The 20,944-nt window shown below is 40.8% G+C and overlaps 1 protein-coding gene and 1 long non-coding RNA gene across 3 annotated transcripts in view; both read right to left on the bottom strand.

Moving 5' to 3' along the window:
* TTC3 (tetratricopeptide repeat domain 3) overlaps positions 1–20,944 on the bottom strand; it is a 45,781-nt gene that overhangs the window by 21,380 nt on the left and 3,457 nt on the right. The window contains exons 4-21 of one of the 2 annotated variants that reach the window (XM_085081133.1): positions 20,503–20,635; positions 19,734–19,818; positions 18,787–18,840; positions 17,865–17,988; positions 17,507–17,592; positions 17,147–17,241; positions 15,870–15,932; positions 15,441–15,495; positions 14,641–14,803; positions 14,495–14,540; positions 13,798–13,921; positions 12,897–12,951; positions 6,231–6,291; positions 4,949–5,015; positions 3,668–3,790; positions 2,524–2,661; positions 1,898–1,978; positions 1,100–1,212 (exon numbers count right to left, since the gene is read on the bottom strand). In XM_085081133.1, coding sequence (XP_084937259.1) covers positions 1,100–1,212; positions 1,898–1,978; positions 2,524–2,661; positions 3,668–3,790; positions 4,949–5,015; positions 6,231–6,291; positions 12,897–12,951; positions 13,798–13,921; positions 14,495–14,540; positions 14,641–14,803; positions 15,441–15,495; positions 15,870–15,932; positions 17,147–17,241; positions 17,507–17,592; positions 17,865–17,988; positions 18,787–18,840; positions 19,734–19,818; positions 20,503–20,635 — 1,666 coding nt within the window. Of the gene's footprint in view, positions 1–1,099; positions 1,213–1,897; positions 1,979–2,523; positions 2,662–3,667; positions 3,791–4,948; positions 5,016–6,230; positions 6,292–8,080; positions 8,317–12,896; positions 12,952–13,797; positions 13,922–14,494; positions 14,541–14,640; positions 14,804–15,440; positions 15,496–15,869; positions 15,933–17,146; positions 17,242–17,506; positions 17,593–17,864; positions 17,989–18,786; positions 18,841–19,733; positions 19,819–20,502; positions 20,636–20,944 lie in introns of those variants that run through there. The other variant, XM_085081051.1, reaches the window with a different exon arrangement.
* Positions 2,668–3,661, bottom strand: LOC146444062 (uncharacterized). Its single transcript, XR_014856468.1, has 3 exons — positions 3,368–3,661; positions 3,226–3,244; positions 2,668–3,069 (listed from the first exon to the last, which is right to left on the bottom strand). It is a non-coding gene; the product is annotated as an uncharacterized LOC146444062 (long non-coding RNA).

The following is a 20,944-nucleotide window of genomic DNA, read 5'->3' as shown; positions in this document are numbered from 1 at the left end:
AGTTTGGGAACAGGGAAAACACACTGAAAATCCTGCTGGGAGGAATTTGCACACAATTCCATAACTCATTCCATCATCCCAGGAGGGGCAGAGCTGTGCAAGGTTCTAGCATTGCAGGGAAAGTAAGGATAAAAGGGAAAAAACATCCTGCACAGCTGGGAGAAGGGAAAAAATTCCCAATTCCCCATTCCTGTGGGCAGCTGAGAGGGAGAAGAGTCAGGAATGAGGGAGTGAAGTCGAGCCTGGGCTAAAGGAGGGGAGGAAAAGCTGATTTGAGTTGTTTTACTTTGTTTCCCACTCTCCAGTTCTGGTTTCATGGACAAGAAGGTGTTTTTCCCCACGCTGAGTCTGTTTCCCTGTGACTAATTAGAAGTGATCTCCCTGTCTTTACCCCAAGTTTTTCCATGAATTCCTGCCCTGTCCCAGCCCAGCTCAGCCCCCACGAGCCTTGGGGGGGATTTGGGTGACACAGAGCCCCAGAGATGTCCCCAAATGTCACCCCGAGCTTCCCACAGCTCCTGCCCCGCAAGAAGCCCCAATTGCCAGGTTTTCCACGGGGAAGAAAGTTTAATTTAGGAGAAATATTTAGGAATCCGTGGGTGGGAGCAGGTCCAGCCCTGGGCTCTGGGTTTGTTTCTTGTCCTGTCCCTCTGGGCTCGGGAAAATCCCTTTTTTTGCTCCAGGGAATTTGTGACTCAAAGAGCTGCTGCCTTATCTCAGCCCAAGGTCACTCTCCAGCCTGCCCGGGGATGAGATCAATCCCATTTTCTTTAGGATGCATTTTTTTCCCCCTGAGAACAAAGTGGTTTTGTTCTCCTCCTCCATGCTCTCCCTCACTGTGCAGGGCTGTGCCTGAATTCCAAATAGTCCCTCAGATCAGCTCAGTTCACCTCCATCAGCTTCCATTAAATTCCATTAAATTCCAATTCAAATCAGCTCCCATTAAATCTTTAGCAGGAACAAACTTCCAGTTGGACTAAACCCATCTGAAGGATGAATTCAGTGATTAACACAGAGCAATTAAAACCCCACCATGCACAGTTCCTCAAATAAAAAGATTTTTTTTTCCATCAAATACTGAATTTTACATCAGACCAACCTGTTTTGCCTGAGGTAAACCCTTCCAATTCCATAGTGTGCCAAAGAAAAACACATTTCTTCTGGATATTCTTCAATTATTTTCTTAAACTGCCCTTCAGCCTTTGCCAATGCCTTCAAAAGAAAGGTGAGACACAAATACATGGAGTTTTGCCAGGAGATTTCCACTTTTCCTGGTTTTTTTCCTCCTTAGGTCAGAGTGTCCTACACCTTGATCAGTCTTAGGAACAGTAAATGGAATTACACAACCTTTTGATCACAGGCAAAGCTTCCCTCTTTTTTTTTTTTTTTTTGTTTAAAATGTATTCTGTAAACATGGATCTGCTGTAAAATAAAGGAATTAAATGTCTGAGCTCAGATATTTTTATACTCATTGTAAGACAATGTGTATCACTGCAGAGGGAAACACCCAAAAAACCAACCCCCAGCTCTGGTTTTGCATTTTGCAAAACCCAAAGCAATTCCAGCCTCTTGTTTTAGGAGCAGAATATTTGTGTTTAAACCAGTGCAGAACCACCTTACAAAATGAAAATAAAATTACTGACTAATTTCTTAATATTTAGATTCTCACTTGAAAGCTTGAGAAAAAAAAAATTTATTTGATAGCCTAATTTATCTGAAATCATCAGGGATTTAGATATTAAACTGTACAATTCCAAAGTGTGTCATGAGGTTTCTTTCCCTCCTCATTTTTTCAGGTAGGAAGATAGAAAAATGGATGGGAAACTACCTGGGCTAGAGCTTGGAAATAAAGCAGTGTTTAAATATCAAATAAATAAAACCAGGCTTCATGTCCTACCTCAGGGTGTCCAATTCCCAGGAGAGCAGTGGCATGTCCATAGAGGAGTATAACATAATTAATATTAAGAATATTCACACACTGAAATTAAAAAAAAATAAGGAGTCAAATTATATCAGCAGCACAACGAAAACAGGGTACAAATACTGAAAATTAATTTTTAAAAATCCAGGATGACCCTTGGGTCAGTGGCAGAGACACAAAGCATCAAATTTCACAGAATTTGCCACCAAAATCCTTTTTACCCTTCATTACTGTGAATCAAAGCTCATCTGACAATCACAGAATCACCAAGGCTGGAAAAGACCTTCAAGGTCACCAAATCCAACCAACCGCAGAGCTTTTTATAAAACACAATATTTAATCAAAGCCCTTTAAATTCCACTGACAGGACAATTATTTAGGTCAACATTTCTGACACTGGGACTGCAGGGGTGTGTTGAACATTCCCCAAAAACACATCCTGTGCCATTTATTGTCGCTTTCCCTCCTGTCCTCCCTTCCCACCACCAGCAGGGCAACGTTGGCTCTGCAGCCACCAACTCCATAAAAATCACAATTATTTGGTGGGGAAGGGAAGGGAAAAAGCTGCAGTTGGATCCAGCAGGGGATTTTGCCCAGTTTACCCTAAATCCCGAGGTGCAGAGGCTGCTCAGCAGCAGGGAAAAGGCTCTCTCAGCACTGTGGCACTGCTGCTCCTGCAGGGCTCTGCAGCCATCCCGAGCCCAGGCCTTCACCTCCTCGGGCAGAGCATGGAAATCCACCTGGAAAAGTGCAGGGAAACTGTCAGGCCAAAGGAAAACTGCATTTTTACTTTTTTTTTTTTTTGAGTAGATAAATGATAATATTTTGGCTACTGTCTTTACACTGCAGCCAGAAGTGCTGAGCTTGCCCAGTGCAGAGCATTGAAATCCACCTGAAAATGCAGGGAAACAGTCAGGGCCAGAAGAAAACTGCATTTTCCCCTTTTTTTAAAACAGTCAGCCCCGAAGAAAACTGCATTTTCCCCTTTTTTTAAAACAGTCAGGCCAGAAGAAGACTGCATTTTTCCTTTGTTTTATTTTTTTTTTTTTTTGAGTACATAAATAATAATATTTGTTTTTACGCTGCACCTAGAAAGTGTTGAGCTTGCCCAAGACCTTCACCTCCTCAGGCAGAGGATTGAAATCCACCTGGAAAAGTGCAGGGAAACTGTCAGGCCAAAGGAAAACTGCATTTTTCTAGGGTTTTTTTGAGTATATAAATGATAATATTTTGGCCATTGTTTTTACACTGCACCCAAAAGTGCTGAGCTTGCCCAGACCTTCAGGCAGAGCATTGAAATCCACCTGGAAAGTGCAGGGAAAACTGTCAGGCCAGAAGAAAACTGCATTTTTCCCTTTTTTTTTTTTTGAGTTTATATATTATAATATTTTGGCCTTCATCTCCTCAGGCAGAGCATTGAAATCCACCTGGAAAGTGCAAGGAAACAATCAGGCCAAAGAAAAACTGCATTTTCCTTTTCTTTTTGAATATATAAATGATAATATTTTGGCCACTGTTTTTCAAACTGCTCCTAGGAGTGCTGAGTTTTCCCAAAAACACCTCCTGGGCTGTTATTTGGGTTGTTTTCCATCCTGGTGCCATTTCCCAGCCAGCAGGGAAACACTTGGCACTGCAGCCACCAACTAGAAAATCAGGATTATTTTGGGGGAGAGAGGAGTGAATCAAGGTGTTGAATGCACCAACTGGAATTTCTGTGCAAAAAGCAGGTTATTTCTCTGAGCTTACCGTGAATTCTGGAGTGTTGAGAGCTCTCAGCAGTGGTAATAAAATGGGTTTATCACTGTCCATGATGGTGGTGTGACTCTCCAGAGCAAGGGATTTCACATCTGGCAAGGAACCAAAATCCCCCTGGAAGGTTGGAAAAGACAGTCAGGCCAAAAGAAAACAATATTTTGTGTTCTTTTTTTTCGTTCAAAAGCAGGCAAAAGACTTGGTTTGGAAATTCAGTATTTGCTAAAATATTTCTCCAACAGCCAAGTGGAAATTCTTGGCTTCCTGCAGAATTGTTTTATTACAATTTCACCTTTCAAACAGCAAACGAGGTGCATTTTTATCAAATTCCTTACATTCGATTTTCACGGAGCTGCTAATCTCTTAAAAACCCAGTTTTTATTCGAAATTTCTCTCCAGAAAGCCACAACTTTCATTCAAGCATCATTTTCATTCTTCTTACACACAAAAAACACCTAAAAGCACAACCCAGACTTCTGCTTTTCCTCACTTTGTATCCAAATGTTTTTCAGAAAAGCTGGGAACTTTTTTTTTCTGCAATACTTTGTGTCCAGCTCAGCTCATGCTAGAAGGTTTCAGAGTCCTTTCTTCTATTATGTTATGTTATAAAGTTATTATGTTTTCACTTGTGTTGATACTTCCTGAAATCTGCAGGAATTTCCAGCAGGAAGAGTGTAAGTAATTTAGATTTATTTTAATTTCTTCAAACTGCTGGGTTAATGCTGTCAGAGCATGTAGTTATAGAACAGAATCAATTTGATTAATTTAATATAGATATTTTAAAGGAATTAAGGGGCCTCAGTGCAGGTAAAACCTCCACCTTCTCCTAAATTCAGCTTTGTCCTGTGAGGTAATAAATAAGAATAAAGATTTCTGGTATTTGCATCCCCCAATTAACAGGTATGAAAGGATTAATTATGTGACTTCCCTTGATTTCCTTCAAGAATTTATTGGTGCTAAGACCAGAGGAGGAGAATTCTCTCTCAATATACGAATTTTACAGAAGACATTTAGGCAGAAATTTGGGAAGAGCTTTACAAATCCCAGAATGATTCCCAGCCAGGTTTTAAGAGCAAGGAGAGAAAGAGAAACCAGAAAAAAATTTCAACCCCTAGGACACAATAAATCAGTGTAATCACAGGATTTCTGCCTCTGATAAAAGCCATGCTAAGCACAAAGCATTAAATTTTGGAATAAACCAAGATTTTGTGCAATATTCCTAAAAAATGACACATTATTTCCATTTAAGGCCACGTGCTGCTGAATTTCCATTACCTGAGGCACAGGACAGAAACCTTTATCCTCCATGGCTTTAGACTCTTTCTTCAAATCCAGCTGATCCCTACAAAAAACAGGACAGTGGCACCAAGGGTTTGTAAATGGCCCTCAAATCCAAATTTATTTTCAGCAAACTGTGATTTTCATTGGTCTGATCAATTCCCCCAGCAGAGAAGCAATTTTGGAGATGGTTCAGCTGCTTTAAAAAGGATTTTTTCTATAGTAAATTAGAACATTTCTTTAAAGTGGAAGGAAAAGGCTGATAATTCAGTGAAATGGCTCTCCTGTGGCAAAGTTTTGATTCGTGATATTCCAGAAATTATGGAAAAACAACAGGATTGTACCAAAATAAATAATACTGATTAAAAGAAATCTGGATTTGTGGCCACACTTAGATCAGGACTGGGAATAATCAGCTTTCCTAAAGGCTTGGGCTCTTCTGCACTAGAAATCTGCCTTGGAAAAAAATTCTCTGAATGGAAACTTCCCTATTTCCATGTAAACATTTTATTTTTCTGTACTCTCAGCTGTTCAGAACCATCTAAAATCCCTGGGGCGTGGTGGCCCCTGCATAAAATCATGATTTCCTCTGCTAAACTTGAAATGGAAACGTAAATATTATCCATGAAATCTACAGTGCTTTTTACCTCAACTCATGGATTTTTTTCCCCAAACCACCAAGCACAACTATTCATATTCCTGTTCTACAAGCCCTAAAATCACAAATTGATTGTGCTTTAAGGGAAATTCAGAGTTAACAAACAACTAAAGGACTCCAAGCCAAGTTCCTTCCTCTTTTTCAAATCTGAGAGTCACTTAAAAAGCCAGATTTCACCTTTTTCCTGAGCTCAGGAAGTGTCAGAGAAGTCTGAAAAATTATTTGGCACAGGGAGGCCTTGGGAATGAGATAAGAGTTAATTCATGGTGTAACTTGGATGTAACAACTCAAACAAGGCTGCTGTTATCCCTCAGCTTCTGGGCAGCAGCTCTGAACAGCAAATATTCCAATGATGCCTTCATTGACTCAAATTCAGCTGGGCATGGAAGATATTCAGTTTCCAGTTAAAAGAATTTATTTAGTATTCAAGTTATAACTCTGGTTCTTGGGGGAGCTTTACTCAGTTATCAGGATATAAAAAAATTATGTGTAAAATCAATATATATACATATATAAACAAAAATCATTAGTAACAAGCAAGCAACACATCCAAGTGACAATAATCCAACATAAAATAACTCAAAAGAATAGTAAATTTCAAAATAAATAGTCTTTTTTTACCTCATCTTTTCATAGTCACAAGTTTTGGTTTTTGACTTGCGTTTGTTTTGCTGACTTTGGTCTGTAATGAGAAAAAAGGATTTTAAACAAAATGATCATTACCTAAAACAAGCAAAAAAAATGCACTTGGAACTCACACTTTGCTCTATAAATTGTAGATCTTAATAACTGAAAAGGTCAAAAGTAACACAACCAAAGAGTGTTCATACTATGAATTAGATATTAGTGTTATTAAATAGTATAGGATTTTATTAATCCTATAAAGGGGAAAGATTTCAAATAAATAGAATCTTAAAATCCTGGAGGATACAATCTGACTCCACCAAAATGCAATTATTAAAAGTGGACTCCAAGCTAAAGAAATCAGTCTGTGCTATATAAAAGCACAGTTTATTTTATTATATAATTATATATATACAAAATTATGTATTATATATTGTAATACATACATTGTACATTATGTAATATATTATAAAATAATATTATGCACTATTTTGTATATTTACATTAAAATTGTTTGAGGTTTCGGGCTTTTTTTTTGTTATACTATTAGTGAACAACCAGAATTTTCACAGGGAATAACAGATCCCTGAGGAAGCTCAAGTTTCTCTGCCAAAACTGACAAGGAAGAATTTGCCACTTCAAAACCTCAGAGTTAAAGTTAAGTTCAAGCCCTGTCAATCCCAAATGTAAACAGAGACAGATGGCCCTGGTGACAAAATAAATAAATGTGACAAAGTAGAAACATTGGATCACAAAAACCAAGGATTTATCACGTGAGACCAATTAATTAATTCCCTTTTCACTCTCCAACTTCACACAAAGTTTACTGTGGCACTTCACAGCTCCAGAGATCTCACCCTGCTGGGGAACTGTTACTGAGGAAACAATTCTTGAGCAACAAGGAAGAAGAAAATACATTTTGATACTTTGTGGTGATGGTCAAACTCAGGAATTCCTGCCATGAACTGCAAAACCTTCTTTTTTATTGGACACAACCATAGGAGAAACAATCCAGCACCTGGATTATTACGCTGAACTACCAGAAAATCCAATTTGAAAAAAGGAGTTATTAGTGTTATAGATGAAGTTTTAGCAACCCTCTGTGCTTAAAAACGATACTCAGAGTATTTCCAACGCTAAATACTGAAAGACACCACCAGGGGAAAAATCCCGATGTAACCCTGAGTTCCATCCCTGCAGGCAGGGGAGGTGACAGACATTCCTCAGGTGAAATCACATCCGAGTGCACTCAAAGCCTTGTGCCAGCACTCACTCCTCATTAACGACCTGAAAGCTCCGTGAGTCACAGCACCAAAATCGAGACGCACAAAGACTGAACATGTCCAGAATTATTTCATGAACCACTCCTCGAGTCTCTTCACACACATGGAAACTCCAAAGCTGCAGCAAGAATCACCACAAATTCCTCTTAATAGAGATGTTTAAATGATGGGAAGCAAGAATCCTTCTGAAAGCCAGAAAACACTTCCAGCACATCATCACTGAACCATCCAGAGGCTGAGATAATTCACTTTTCTGTGTTGCTTTCTCTTAAGGAACCAATCTAATCCACACCAAGATCTCAGTGAAAAGAAACCATCTCACCATCAGAGAAAGAAATTAATCAGCATTGTTTTTTCACTGACTGATATAATTACAAGAGCCATTCAACAAAAATTACTTCAGAAACATTTCCCGCAGAAACAACATGCAACACCCAACTTAAAATGCTGCTTTCAAATTAAATAAAAAAAGCTTCTAAAGAAAGGTAAAGAGCAAATCCAGTTGATTTACATTAAAATACTTAAGGAAATGTATTAATTCAACAGCAAACATGATTTACTTACCCCACAAGCACTTAAAAATATTAGGAGTATTACTTTTCCTAGCATTTTCCATTAGGAGTGACCAAAGATATTTAATAAAAATATACACAAGCTCAAAAAAACAGTACATGAAGACAAAAAACAGGAAGTAGCACGAAAAATAAATCAAAAAGGCCAATAACTTTACAATGATATAATGTGGCATTAAGTTCCTTTCCATTAGAACTCCTGCAAGTTCAGTGAACAAAGGCAAAGGAAAAAAAAAAAAAAAAAAAGGTTCTTCCTCCCCACCCACAGCAAACTGGGGCCAGCCAGTCACTGGGAGCCTCCTCCTCCCTTCAAATCAAATATTTTGCTCTGCAAGATGAGGGGGAGGAGGAAAGGGGAATAGAAAGCGAAAATAAGGCCAGGAAAATTTAAAATGAAAACCACGGAATGAGCGCGAGGTTTTTGAAATTTTTGCCTTCGACACACGCTGTGGCCCTATGAGGTCTTTGGCCTGGAATTGTCAGTTCTCTCCCAACATTATCCCTTTCCCTTCCTCAATTCCTCCAAAAATCAGCCACCTTCTCCAACCTGACTGTGCCAGGGCAGAATTTCCAATTTTTAATTTCGTCCTGTCCTCTGACAGACACCACGGAGAAAGGACATTTCCAGTCGCCCTGGGGCTGCTGGATAAGAGATCAGAGCCCACCTTGCACAGCAGATAAAAATGTCAGAGAGACACAGAGGATGGTGAACCCATCTGGAAACTGGGGAGAAACAGATAATGGGCAATTCAGGGGGTTGTGGTAAAATTATGTAAAAAAAAAAAAGCAACAGCAGACACCCAAAGAGGAGCTCAAGGAAAGGTTGAGGCTCTCAGGGAATACAAACCCTAGAGACAGGAAAGGAATGCCAGGAAGAGGGGAATGCATGGGAATGAATTCCAGGAAAAGTGCTGCTGAAGTCTCTGGGTGTGTTCAGCCCTGGGGGTGAGGAATGGCTGATTGCTAACGCTTTGGATTTGGGTGGAAAGTTTGTTTCTGGCTGATTTCAGCATCAGCTCCTCCAGCTCAAGGCCATTCCCTGTGTCCTGTTGTTCCAGCCTTGTCCCCAGTCCCTCTCTAGCTCTCCTGGTGCCCCTTTGGGCACTGGAAGGGCTCTGAGGTCTCCCCAAAACTTTTTCCAGGCTGAACAATCCCAACACTCTCAGCCTGCCTTCACTCTTTTTTCCATTATCTTTCCACTCAACATCTTCCCAACAAAACCATCTTGACCTTTCCTTTGCAACCTCCCTCACATTCTCCACCTCTCAAGTATAAGAGTCAGTCAAAGAATCGAGTTCTGTCTCAACATTTCTCATCAGAAACCACAGGTGCAGGACGTACCAAACTGGCCAAAGCTGGTACAGAACAAATGCTCTGTCCCTATCTCCAAGTCTCTGCTATTGTGAAAGATCCATGAAGCATGAAGAGAAAATTAATGATGGGGCTTACCATGGACCCACAGACTCCCTGCTATTCATTATTGTGAGGGGAGCTGCATCCAAAGCTGACCACACCTTGACTCTCCTCTCTTGGCATGTGTGGCTTGCCAGGTGGAGTTTGGCACATCTCCACAGGAATTAAGGGGGAGCAAGGAAGGACCAGGTGGATGGACTAGGATAAAAGACAGCTCTGGAATGACTGAATTCTGAAGATCTTCCCCACCTTGAGATCACATCGATGAGACAGAGGCAGAGGAACACCTTCTGGAAAGACCTCCACAGAGGCTGGACGTCTGTGGACCCGCAGTGGTAGCTATAAACCCTTTTTTCTTCCTATCTTTTCCTTTATTCTCTCTCTCTCTTCCTATCACAAGCTGCTTTATGGGCACAATTAATAAAGTTCTTGTTTGGATTGAAATATAACTCCCTTGACTTGTTGAATTGTTTGCTTTACTTTCTTTTTGCACTCCAAGATCGTACCTGAAACACACATCACTCGTCTGCTTATGAGTGGACCGTGACAAGAGCCCAACTTGCAAAGGAAATAAAAATGTCAGAGAGACACAGAGGATGGTGAACCCAGCTGGAAACTAGGGAGAAACAGATAATGGGCAATTCAGGGGTTTATGGTAATTTTATTTAACAAGAAACAACAGCAAAGGCCCAAAGAGGAGCTCAAGGAAATGTTGGGGCTCTCAGGGAATACAAACCCCAGAGACCCTTTTAGACCCCAGGGGCAGGAAAGGACTGCCAGGAAGAGGGGAATGCATGGGAATGAATTCCAGGAAAAGTGGTATTGAAGTCTCTGGGTGTGTTCTGCCCTGGGGGTGAGGAATAGCTGATTGCTAATGCTTCAGACTTTGGGAGGAAAGTTTGTTTCTGGCTGATTTCAGGATCAGCTCCTCCAGCTCAAGGCCATTCCCTGTGTCCTGTCCCTCCTGCCCTGTCCCCAGACCCTCTCCAGGTCTCCTGGAGTTCCTTTAGGCACTGCAAGGGGATTTAAGGTCTCCCTGGAGCTTCTCTTCTCCAGGCTGAAAAATAATCATTATTAAACTATTGCTTGAATAAACAATGAATTAAAGCATCAGTTATAACCATTTATATTGTGCAACAGATTGATTAACATCCCTCACTCTAATCAATGTCACCACCAACTGAAAAATACAATTTATTTCACCTATATTAGTATATTGCATTTGCCATCCTTTATCCTGAGGGGCAAACTCATAGAAAGGCTCAGTTACACCCAAATAAACCCTTGGGGACAAACCAGTGTCCAATTCTGTCCCTAAACCTGGATCCAGACTCCTCCTGTGTGGAGACAACAGCTAGAAAGCACAAGTGAGAGCATTGCTAACCTCATGTCAGAACTTGGCACAGCAACACTGCTAGGCCACAAACCCTTGGGGACAAACCAATGTCCAAGTCTGTCCCTAAATCTGGACCAGGCACACCCTGGCTCCTCCTGTGTGCAGATAACAGCTAGAAAGCAGAAGTGAGAGCAGTGCTAACCTCGTGTCAGAAGTACAGCACTGTAGGCCACAAACCAGGCAGGCAGTGCGGCCTACCACAAAATATAACAAAGCATAAAACAAAGGCATGTTTGGTATGCATCTGTGCTGGTCAGTGCTAGCTTTTCATTTTGCAATATTATTGAGAAACAGATATGGTTGTTACAGTGATTACTGCTTATGTAAGGATCTGGTTTTAGTGCTGTTGAAAAGGTGTTAATACTCAGGTTTGTATCAATAAAATCGGCTTGTTGCACCCAAGAGGTCTGCCCTGTCTGTCTGTTCCATCGCTGACTGGCACTGGGCACTCCTGGAGAAGGGATTTGGGAAGGCAGGGCCTCCCCACCCTGCCAGGGAACAATTCCTAATTCCCAAGATCCCATCTCTCCCTGCCCTCTGGCACTTTGCAGCCATTCCCTGTGTCCTGTCCCTGCAGCCCTTGGCAATTGTCTCTCTCCATGTTTCCTGCAGCTCCTTCAGGCACCAAAAGGCCACAATGAGGTCACCCCAAAGCTTCTCCTCTCCAGGCTGAACAATCCCAGCTCTGCCAGTTGGACAGGGAGAGACCTTAAATCCCATCCCATTCCAAACCCCATTGCCATGGCAGGGACACCTTCCACTGTCCCAGGCTGCTCCAAGCCCCAATGTCCAACCTGGCCTTGGACACTGCCAGGGATCCAGGGGCAGCCACAGCTTCTCTGAGAATTCCATCCCAGGGCCTCCCCACCCTGCCAGGGAACAATTCCTAATTCCCAATATCCCATCTAAACCTATAATTGCTCAGTTTGCAGCCATTCCCTGTGTCCTGTCCCTCCAGCCCTTGTCCCCAGTCCCTCTCCAGCTCTCCTGGAGCTCCTTTAAGCCCTAGAAGGAGCTCTGAGCTCTCCCCAAAACCTTCTCCAGGCTGAACAATCCCAACACTCTCAGCCTGTCCTTACAGAAGAACAAAGTCGTCATTCTTTGTTTTCTATTATCATTCCACTCAACATCTTCCCAACAAAAAACATCTTGACCTTTCCTTTGCAACCTTCCCCACCTTTTCCACCTCCCAAGAAATCCTTTAATCCTCCAAGATGTTCACAGGTGCCCAAAGCTCACCAGAGTGAGATCACTTTTCCCACTGCTCATTTAAAAATAGTCTTTTGCAATGCACCTTCAGTGTTTTCCTAAAAATCACATTTTCTAGTGCTCTGTACTTTGCCACCTCCTCAGGTATTCAAATATGCCAAGGAACAGGCAACAAAGACTTCAGACAAGTGAGAGCAGGTGAGAAAAACCCCAAGGAAAATTGAGGAAAATATTTCCCTTCAAAGGTCAGAACTGCAGAAAAGTAACTCAGGCACTGGGGAAGTTTTAGGGGCTGGGAATTCTCTCTATAAAATGATTTATATATTTTTAAAAAGCCCCAAACATGAAGATGAAATCCCACTTAACTCTCAAAGGCTGCAGCTAAAAATCCACTCTGCCAAATATTTTGTGGCCTCTTTCCTCTTTAACTACAGAATTATTTTCTGGTGCTTTTATTAACCACAAATTAATTGTAAATATTGAAACACACACTTAAATTGAAATCCTTTCAGATGCTGGCTAAGGGGGAGGGAAAGCATTTCCAGCCTGTGACTCAGCTTTTGCTTTTCAGTTCCAGTTTCAACCCTGAATTCAAAGAGATTCAAATCACAAAAGCGTCAAGGAATTAAGAAATACAGATTGCAGAAATACAGAAGTGACTAAGAAAGAAGTGAAGGATGATTGCTTCTTGTTGTGAAAATAGCAGGAAATGCACTTCTGATTATGAATTAAGGCAACAGCAGAGGAAGAAGTGGCTCAGGCTTGACAAAAAAAGCAAAAAGGAACTCACTCAGAGGCAGCTCCAGCGTGGAAACTTTGCTTTCTGTTCTCTGGGCTTCAGGCACCTGATGGCAAAAATATCACATTACAAAACTTTAATCGACCTCACTCACTGAATGTAAACAAAGCAAAAAAAAAACCCCAAAAAAATCCAAACCAAAACACCTCAATGACGAAATTAAAATGTGCTGGATTATGTTCTTAATTAAGAGGTAAAGGAAAATAATTTCATTAATCGAAGTGCTTTTGTGATGATTTCCCCCTCAGTTCCTATCAGTTTATGTTATCTACAAATTTGACAAACACCAGCCTTTCCCACGGAAATATTCACCCTAAGGGGACAGAAATTTACAGACCTACAGAGAGGTTTTCAGGAGAAAAGAAAATCCAACCCCTGAGCACCTCTGGCGCTCTCTCCAGCTTGTTTTTCTCTGCCAACAAACTCCAAAATTCCATTTCCTGCCCTGCTGCTCTGGTTTCGTTTTCTCAAAGCCACGTCACTGCCCAGGATCCTCCCCTTGCTCTGAGAGCACCAACAGCTTCCCCCACATCCCTGCTTTCAATTGCTCTGCCCCTGCTGGAAATTCACATTATTCACCAGCATTTTCTGCATTAGGCAGCTTTTTTACAGTGCAATTCATAGGCTGAATTATGATCCATAAATTGTAATTTGTTATCTTGCAATAACCATAGTAAAGACAAGAAAAATGCTACAAATATTTCTTGAAATTAGTAATTAATGTAAAAACATGACACTGGCCACGTCCTCCTCCCATCCCCTTTAAATCTCAATTTCTGTGGTGGATTTGGCAGTGAAATATCCCAGAAAAAATGCACAATTTCTGAAACCCTTGCAGAATTCCAGGAAAATGGAAATGGATCCCCTGCTAATCCTGACTTTCCAGCTGTACCTTGGCTTCGTGTTTTTGAGGAAAATGCTGATGTTTGGGGTCAGCCTGGGCTCTCTTCCTGTCTTTTTCTCCTTCTTTCTGCTCTTGGGAGGTGATGAAAGGAGATTTGGAAGAGGTGCAGTCTCTGCTATGCAAAAAGAGAGAATCCCAGTGCTTTTCTCCATATTTAACACACACAGAACAAGAGAAAGCAGATTAAGACAAGAAATCTGCCCCTCATAGAGGTTTAAATAATACAGGAATTAATACAAGAAATCTGCTCCTCACAGAGGTTTAAATAAAAATATTTAAAAGACTTCATCAGTCATTTTTTACAGTTTCTAACTGCACAGTCCAAACTTGTGCAAAGATATAGCAACAACAAAAAAAAAAAAAAATCACATTTTCTACAAAAGGGACTGGAACTGAATGACTGTATTAATGTATTTTAAAATTAATTAATTAATAATGGCAATTAATAATTAAAAATACCCCGGAGCAGCTGCCCACACTGCTTTGGATACTCAAGATAAGTTTATTTATTTCTTAGAAAGACTCTGTGCTCCTAGGCTGTATCCTGATCAATTTATTACTTCCACTTTCATTTACTGATAGATAACAAAGTTTATACAGCACCTATTACTTAAATACTATACTAAGCATTGCTAATTTAAAAAAAAAACTAAACTAAAAGAAAGCAAACTTGGCAATTCCTTACTTTTTCTCAGGCAGAGGCTTCCTTGGCTTCTGTTTTGGTTTCAAACCTACAGAAAATGGAAGGAAAAAAAAGGAAATTAAAACCAAAATAGGTTGGTTTGAAAGCAAAGCTTCCACCAAAGGGAATAAGCAATCAGAAAAAATTACCACTGCTTTCTTCCAGTGTCTTTTTTAGTTTTTCCTTCTGCTGGAGGAGCTCCTTGAGCCCCTCAGGGCAGTTCCTGCACAGCTCCTGGGCTCTCTCGTTGGACTCCAAGGCCAGCTCAGCTTTCCCCAGCAGGGACAGAGCTTTGCAGAAGTGGTGGTGACCCTACAGGGACACAAATTGGGATTTCAAGGTTTCTGTCACAGAAATAAAATGAGGATTTCTAGCCAAACCAGCACAAAGTCAAATTTAGTATCATCTAGGAAGAACCCAACTGCTCTCAGCTGATGAATAATCAGTTTTTAACTGCCCTGCACAGTCAAACAGAGATAAATCACTGGGAAGAGCTTTCAAAAAAAGCAAATTTGCTTTTTTTTTTGGCCTTCTCTGCTTTGGAATAGAGCAAATTTGCTTTTCCCCCTAATCTCAACTACTTTGTCATTTTCTAAGTATCCCTTATTGACTCTTCCTCAGGCCAACAAACTTGGGAAATACCTGCTGGTCATTAATCAGGGTTTTTTTGGTATACTCTACACATTCTTTTCTAAAGCACTGTGATAACTCCCAGCATTTTCTTCTGTCTTCCCTATGCAAAGCACCTCGTAGCAACACTGCCAGGCATCACAAAATAATATTTTAAATATAAAAATCCAAGCCAACTGTGCACTTGGCTGACCGAAGCAGAATTCTTGGTCCACAAGGCTCTGTGTTCATTCATTACAAATCAGCACTGGGTTCTCATCTTGCTTTAAAATGCCAAAAAAAAAAAAAAAGGCAATTTTGGAATGTGTAAGAAACCAACCTTTGGCCAATCAGGCTTCAAAATAATGGCTCTTTTCCCATCAACTACAGCTTTCCTGGGAGAAAGGAGGGGAAAGAAAAGGGATTTATTATTCACACCTCGGAGAAATCTACAGCTGGGAAAGTCACTATGAAAGTACAAAATGAATAAAGGAGAATCGTGGAATGGTTTGGGTTGGAAGAGACCTTGAAGCTCAGCCAGCTGCACCCCAAAATGTGCAGGGATAGCTTTCACTATCCCAGAGTGCTCCAAACCCTGTCCAACCTGGCCTTGGACACTGCCAGGGATAGGAAATCCACAGTCACAAATAACTGCAGTTAAATAATCACCAAGAACTCAGTATTTCAGCTTTAAAAATCCCATTTTTCTTACAGAACTCCCCTCTTTTCAGTGCAGATCCCCCCAGGGGATGCAGCAAGGGTTACTCACTCGTACTGCCTGGTGTGGATGTAGCACAGAGCTCTGTTCCCATACAGGAGGTGGTTTGTGGGGCTTTAAAAAAAAAAATAGTTTATGAAGGGTTAATGATGTGCATTCCTACTGGAAACCCTAAGGAGAAGGAAATAGGAAGTTCCCACAAGAATTGCCTGCAAAAATCCCAATCCCAACACACAGAGAAAAACTCCCAGGGATTTAGAAGTTGTCACTGAGAAAATCAATGATGCAATAATTGATAAGCTTTGGGCTCATTGCTGCAATTTCCTTTCCGATTTCTCTCAGCCCCTCTGAAAAAGCTGCTCAGCTCTGCAGTTCCTGGAAATCACATGATTTCTACAAGCCACAGGATTTCCTGGTTTTCCACCCAATTCTGCTCCTCCCTTCTCAGTTTCCCCAGCAGGGACTCAGCTTTGCAGGAATGCTGAAATCAGCTCGAGTTTGGGATCCAAACCTCTCCTGCCACGTGCCACTGCTGGGGATTAAAATGAATTTATTGCCAGAATGTTAGAAATTCATTGGCTATGGGGGGTTAAATTACATTATATATTAAAAGGCCTCAGCGTGGGTAAAAGTTTGGGTAAATCAACCCAAAATGCTGCTCATTTCTGGGGCACAATGATAAAGCTACAGCCTTCAAAATGAACAATTCAACAACATTTTGTGGCAAGTGGGGTTTTATCCATTTCACTGTATTTTCCAGACACCAGGAGGTGTAAAATCAGCATTTCCATGACCACAAGGAATACACCAACCCTGCTGATATTCCAGTGGAAGGGGGAAAATCCCCTAAAAAAATCCAATTTTATCTCTTTCCCCCTTTTAGAGACCAGGAAAGTCTCCAAAGCCTTTCAGGAAGAAATTAAGCAAAGCTTACAAATAGAAATAAAGCCTGAGAGCTGCCAAGAAATATTTGTTTCTTCCTTTTGCATCATATTGATAAATATTTGATAAATATTTGCAACCCTTGGAAGGGTATTTAGAGGGGAAACACCCAAAGTGGCTGTTCAGGGTTGCTCACGCCAATAATTCATTTTCTTGCAGGTTTTCTCCACTTCTTGGTCATTTTAGAGTAGCTTTAAACCCTAACAGGACTTGTGGGGCAGCAAAAGCACAAAACCCAGCAGTAATAGGGAAAAAATGGAACAAAAAATGGGTTATAGGTTTTTTTTAATTTCTTTTCTTTTCTAATGAGGTATCATTTGGCCTCTAATTGAAGTGGCTCATGCAAAACTGTAAAAAATCAGGATAAATCTGAGTTCAGTTCTTACCAAAAATCGATGGCTTTAGTGTAGGACATTATGGCACAATCCAGGGCTCCTTGGGAAAATTCAGCATTTCCTCTCTGTTTCATGGCTTCACTCTTCTGGGAGACCAAAAACAAACAATTCAGGCACCACTGGGGTTCTGCTCAATTTAATTCCAAAGGGAATTATTGATAAAAGTAATAAATTGCAATTGGTAATTATTGGTAATTATTGAATGGAGTAAAGGTAATTATTTGTGTCAGGATAATTACACCCTCAGGCTTTTGAAACACTTATCTTTAATAATTTGGGTGTTTTTCCAACCCTTGGTCATCAGAACTCTCCCCAAAACCAATCCAAACACGTTCTGAGAGTTGCTCTCACCTTCCTGGAGCTCTCACAGGTCAGAGCTTCCAGTTCTTCCATCAACTCAGGATCTTCCAGGGCCACTTTGGTGATGTAACATCTCCCTGGAGATAAAATTTTGGGAAAACACAGTGAGTGAAAGGTTTCCCAAAAGACTTGAAGGGTTTCTCTTCTGCCACTAAAAACCCTGGCTGGCAGCAAAAGGTGACACCAAACTGACTAACTGCAACAAATCAGGCACAAGGATTGCTCAAAAATAATCATTCATCCCTGGACAAGCCCAGAAGGACAACAAAACCATGAATTATTTCCCAATTCCTATCAGGAAAGTGATTTTCCCCCATTCCTGAGCCCTTCAGGGGTGTGCATTACTCACACTGAGCAAAAACATTGGCGAGTCTGACTTGACCCCAATCCCCGAGCTGCTCCAGCCTCTTCAGGATGTTGGGATCTCCCACACTTCTGACCCAATCCAGGGCCTCTGCCAGGTGAAAACAACCCTATTCCCACGGGGAAAAGAAAGAAAAAGGGATTCATAGCCAAAGTGAAGGGTTAACATCACAAACAGCAGCGCTGGAGCTTTCAGCCCTCTGCATTTGTTCAGGATTTATCTGGTTTTTAAAGAGCCAGCAGGCAAGGAATAGGAATATCTGGAGATTTCCAGCACAGCACAGACACAGAATTCAACCAGAATGCCAACAGGAGACAGAGGAGGCATTCAAATAGTGGAATTTGATTTATTAACTTCTTGTTAACTGAAATTTTTGAAAAACTGTAATAAACCCTCTACAATCTCACTCAGAAACTTCTTCTGACTGTTATAAAGCTTCAGACTTCAAAATGAAAAATCTCACACTCTGCACAACGTGGTTTTGTGGGAAGTGGGTTTTATCCATTTCACTGTGTAAATAATAAAAAATTTAAAAAAAAAATCACAGCACTAAGACAAATATCCCCAAAAATACAGCAAATTGGATAATCCAGACATGACACACAATTGGATTTATTCTATTTTTCCTATTGCCACCAAGAGCTGCAATATTGTTTTTTTAAATTCAGTGCTTTTATTTCAGCTTTTGCATTTAACACACAGCAGGCCCCAAGCAGCAGCAGGTGGGGAAAAAAAGGGATTAAACACAGGGAAATTAAGGATGTTCAGAGCCCAGAGTTTACCAGCTGAAAAATGTAATGGGAACAGCTCTACTATAAATTGAATTTTGTAAAAAAATAGATGAATCTGGAGATTTCCCAACCCCATTGCACCTCTTTAAATCTTCCCACCAATTCCAGAAACTCACATTTTCTAGTCCACTGCCAATCCTCAGGATGCCACTGATAAAACGAGGGATGTTCTGCAACAGGGAGAGAAAACCACAATTAGTTCTTGAGATCTGATAATTTTAGTTTCTGTCTGCTCAGGTTCAGCTCAGCAACATTTCCTGTTCTGCTGCAATTCACTGTCACTGGGTTAGCTGCTCTGCTCCTTTCCAGATTTTTGTTGGAAAATAAACATTGGCACAGAAAGAATTTCTGGATGCTGTGAGAATTCAGCCCCTTGGACACTTTTACAGCTCTCTAAATACTCAAGAACCAGCTGAGATATCCAATTAAAGCACCCAAACCCCTCCTGAGATCCATTTTGCTCTTGGATGTCCAATTATTGCCATGGAGAAGGAGAGGAAGGCTGAGGAAAAGAAGCAGAGGTGGAGTTGGCAAGTGGAGCTGGGGCTGAGCAGGGGATTTCAAGGAATAAGAGAACTTAAAACCCAAAATATGTAGCTTGGGGTTGGGCACAGAATTCATTTCATTTCAAGAAATGAAAAAAAGAAGTGTTTTGTTACCTAAATTTAAAAAAAAATACAAAACAAATCACACAAGGAATCTCTTCCCTTCAGCTCCTGAGAATATTCCTCACATCCTTCTCTCCACTGTTAAGTTGCTGTTTTAAGTCAGCAAAAGCAGCAAATTTAAAATATCATTTGTTGAATGAGGGGAAAAATAAGTCTTGAAGTCATCAATCCATCAGTTTTCTTACTGGCTGCAAATATTTCCTCAATTATTCCAACTGGAATAAAACAGACTTTCTTTCTGGAAAGCTGCAAATTCAGTTATCCCACAAAATCTTCACTCCAGCAAAAGGAAATGTCTAATTTAAAATATAATCCCGAGATGCTGAAGGTAGAGATTTAATGAACATGTAATTGAAAACTTAAGAGAAATATGAAATACGAAATACAGGACTTACAACAACTTTCTGAATTAAATCAGCAAGGTCTTCCACCACATTGTGCTCACAGACTGTGTCCATGTTCCAGCATAGGAAATGTAAACTGCTCAAGACCAGAACAAGTTGTTATTTAGACAAATAAGGTGTTATATGATCTTAATTGTGAATATTGAGGGGGATTAGATCTGAGGAAGAGAATGTTTACAAACTCCAATCAGGCCCTTCAGAGGAGCAGGGAGAAAAATAATAATAATAATAAACAAAAAGAGCTAGAAAGGTTGTGGTGCTTTTGAAATGCCAGGAGGCTGTTCAGCACAGAAATACCCTCCAAACCTCAGCCTCCCGAAAATCCCAAACTTCCTTCAGCTTCTCCAAAGACCCCAAACCTCCTTCAGCTTCTCCAAAGACCCCAAACCTCCTTCAGCTTCTCCAAAGACCCCAAATCTCCTTCAGCTTCTCAAAAATCCCAAACCTCCTTCAGCTTCTCCAAAATCCCAAACCTCCTTCAACCTCCCCAAAGATCCCAAACCTCCTTCAACCTCCCCAAAGATCCCAAACCTCAGCTTCTCCAAGACCCCAAACCTCAGCCTCCCAAAAATCCCAAACCTCAGAAATCCCTCCTTAAATATTTTCTCCTGTGGACTGAAGAACTTCTGGCCTCAACCAGCTCAGCCCATTGGTAACCAGAACATTTCAGCACCACTTTTCCTTTCCAGAAAAAGCAATTTTCCCAGGGAACGAGGCAAAGTGGGAATATTTGGAGGAAATATTTGGATCCTCAACTCACATGGGTTCTTCTATGAGGGAATCACTTTGGGTGGTGAAGAACAGGGATGGAAATATCCTGATTTTGATGATGTTGCAATATTCCCTCAATCTCTCCACAGGCTGACTGCACCACACCTCGCAGGGATCAACTCCTCCAAGGGGAAAAAAACAAAAAAGGGAATTAGATTGAATAATTCAGGCATTCCAAAGTGCCAATAAACATTAAAATCAATGGTTATTTCCACACTCTGTTCCTAAGGGAATTTGAATATTCTGAACTCACCTGACGACTTGAGGGAGTTTTTAAATCGAAGGGGGAGAGAGAATTTATATGGAATTAAGACTAGGGATCTGCATTCCTGTGTTCTGAACTGTACTGGTAAATTCAGATAGAAATTCATAAATGCAGCCTCCTTGTTTGTCCTCAAAAGCCATGGGGATTCAGGGCTCTCCAAACCATC

This window comes from Lichenostomus cassidix, chromosome 1 (genome assembly GCF_008360975.1).
Source record: "Lichenostomus cassidix isolate B80296 chromosome 1, HeHo_3.0, whole genome shotgun sequence".
Taxonomy (NCBI): domain Eukaryota; kingdom Metazoa; phylum Chordata; class Aves; order Passeriformes; family Meliphagidae; genus Lichenostomus; species Lichenostomus cassidix.
Note: the sequence above shows the minus strand (reverse complement) of the source record. Positions and strands in the feature narration are given on the sequence as shown.